This window comes from Mandrillus leucophaeus, unplaced genomic scaffold (genome assembly GCF_000951045.1).
Source record: "Mandrillus leucophaeus isolate KB7577 unplaced genomic scaffold, Mleu.le_1.0 Scaffold825, whole genome shotgun sequence".
NCBI classification, from domain to species: domain Eukaryota; kingdom Metazoa; phylum Chordata; class Mammalia; order Primates; family Cercopithecidae; genus Mandrillus; species Mandrillus leucophaeus.
In genome coordinates, this window is record NW_012108975.1 from 371,210 (window position 1) to 374,120 (window position 2,911).

The following is a 2,911-nucleotide window of genomic DNA, read 5'->3' on the forward strand; positions in this document are numbered from 1 at the left end:
AAAAAAAAAAAAAAAAAAAATTTACAGTAATTTCTTAGATTGAAAACTCCAGTCTTTTGTATAAATTGTTTCCAAGGCTTGAGTATTTCCACTGACCTGTTTTTATGTGGATTTACTAAAATGATCATTACTACCCTTAATGTTTTTCACTCACTATAGAATTATTCTAGTTTTAGTCTTTATGTTATTTGATAAGAATTCTGCTCTTTTTTCCTTTGAGTACCCAAGTGCCCTTAATGTAAATACAGTACTTACGCAAAACTATTAATAAATTTTATTTGATTAGATTGCCCTCTGCTGGATATTCATGTGTATTTGCTTTTTCCCAGGGCACTCTTCCACGCCTTGTAGACCATGTCTGGCATCACCCTGTTCGAAGGAATAAATTCAAATACCTGATTGACCATCCCGTCTCCCTCACGGGAGCTGGAAGGTAAAGAAGGAAGATAGTAGGGTAGATGCTGATAAATAGAGTTGATTTTCTCATTTGGTATGATTACCTTGGGAGGGGTAGCATTAGAAAAATCACTGAATCATAGATGATGAAATTTACAGTATGTTTGAATCAAAATACAATCCAGAAGGGCCAAAGACCACCTTTTTGTGTATGATTATTATCAGTAGGATGGAAATAGGTGCTGGCTTTACATACTTTTGGTTTAAATTTGTTTTTTGCATGCCTTTGTATACTTGTCCCTATACTCTCCTATTCCCTGTTGTACCCTAGTAAAAGGGACAAGATCCAACAGGCAGAATGCCTTTAGTGCCCCTTTTATCTGTGTGTATATCTTCCTTGTGGACATCTTTAGAAGAAAGAACTAGGTAACAGCTTCATGATGTGGAAAACCTTGAAAAACAAAAGCTTAATTTCTGTATCTCTCCAAAGGGAGCCCTTCATCTTTACACTGTTTCAGATCAAGTCAGCAAATACTATTTGTTTTTGTCTCATTCCTACAAATATTCTAAATGTCAACATTTTCCCCATGAAGATTGAGACCTGCTGGTTTTCTATGTATTGTCCACTTACCAATTTACTCCATGCATGTCCCCTCACTTAAATGTCACTTCTTCTGAAAGAAATGTTTACACTTAACATACTTGAGTAGGTTATTTTGTCTTTCTGAAGTCCCATTTTCTCATATGTAAAAAGGGAATAATAGACTTGCCCATTGTGTGCCTCCCAGGGATATTGAAAAGCACAAATAAGATAATGGATGCAAGAGCACTTGTAAAACTATAATGTACTATTTAAGTATAGGTGCTATTACTCAGCTATGCTTCAGTGCAAGAAAAACTGGTAGAAACTTGTCCTATTGACTTTTGTGTCCTGAGGCTTTATATTTTATTCTATGCCTCCAGATCATGGTTATAATTATTAGTAGCAATAATTAGTATTATGAGTTGTTTGAAGTACTTTGAAAATTAATTAGCTGTATCTCAATGTGGCAATAAGCTGACATTATAGTTTTAATGTCGGCCAGGTGCAGTGGCTCATTCCTGTAATCCCAGCACTTTGGGAGGCCGAGGTGGGCAGATCACTTGAGGTCAGGAGTTCAAGACTAGCCTGGGCAACATGGTGAAACCCTGTCACTACAAAAAATACAAAAATTAGAGAGGCATGATGGCGCACACTTGTAATCCCAGCTACTCGGGAGGCTGATGCAGGATAATTGCTTGAACCCAGCAGGTGGAGATTGCAGTGAGCCAAAATTATGCCATTGCACTCCAGCCTGGGTGATCCAGTGAGACTCCCTCTCAAAACAAAACAAAACAAAAAATAAAGTTTTAATGTCAGATGACTCTGAGTTGGAGTTTTTTAAGTGTGAAGTCAGGTTGACAGGATAATGCTCCCTCAACCCCACTAAAACATTTTCACTCTAATCTCAGAACCTGTGAATATATACCTAACCTGGCAAAAGGGACTTTGCAGAAATGATGAAAGTTAAGGACATTGAGATGGATAGATTATCCTAGATTGTCAGGGTGGGCCCAACCTGACACCTGAATCTTTAAAAGTGGAAAAGGAAGGTGGTCAAGTGGGTCAGAGAGATGAGAAAGGAAGAGGACAGATTTGAAGTGTGAGAGGAGTTCAGCCTGCCATTGCTGGCTTTGAAGATGGAGGAAGGGGAAAAGCAGCCAATAAATGAATTTGGCTATAGAAGCTAGGAATTCTGATGACAGCTCAGCCACCAACTATCAAGGAAACAGGGATCGCAGTCTTACAACTTTAAGGAATCGAATTCTGTTAACAATCCAAATGAGCATGGAAATGGATCTTCCTCTAGAGCATCCAGAAAGAAACACAGCCCTGCCAACGCCTTGATTTTAGCCCTTGGAGACCCTGTTGGACTTCTGACCTATGGAGCAGTAAAATAATAAATTTGTGCTGTTTAAGATGCTAAATTTGTGGTAATTTGTTATGGCACCAATAGAAAACTAATGCACAACTAATCATGTTCATAACGAGATAACTTGTCCAGCAACCTCAATCACCCAGAACCCAGCAGTAAAATATAAACAACAAAGCAAGTATTCTCTGAGTAATATTTTTCAACAACTCTTTCAGCAGAGTTCAGTGCAGAAAATAAATCAGTCTAGATATTTTAAGCAGGAAAGAATCAAATGCAGAACATTGGGTATTTACAAAATTGTTGGAAGGGCTAAAGGAGCTGGTATGAAGAAGTGCCTGTGGGAATAACTCCCAGAACAGGGTGAAATTGGCAACTTCAGATAAAAGACATTTTATATATACACATAACTCAACCAATGATGATTTGCAGAAAAGTTTGACTTATGAACTCAGTTTAATAATCTGGGGGCTGAAGAACGAGTTGGAGGATTTCTTAAAGTCAAATAAATAAAATCCAGTTGTTATTGTTATGGTTAAGAATCAAAGTTGTTTTTTGTTGTT

General features: G+C 37.5%; 1 protein-coding gene across 1 annotated transcript in view; it reads left to right on the forward strand.

Moving 5' to 3' along the window:
• The window catches only part of AXDND1 (axonemal dynein light chain domain containing 1), a 196,197-nt gene that overhangs the window by 4,548 nt on the left and 188,738 nt on the right, over window positions 1-2,911 (forward strand). Inside the window, exon 4 of the mRNA XM_011968050.1 lies at window positions 330-433. Coding sequence (XP_011823440.1) covers window positions 330-433 — 104 coding nt within the window. The remainder of the gene's footprint in view (window positions 1-329; window positions 434-2,911) is intronic.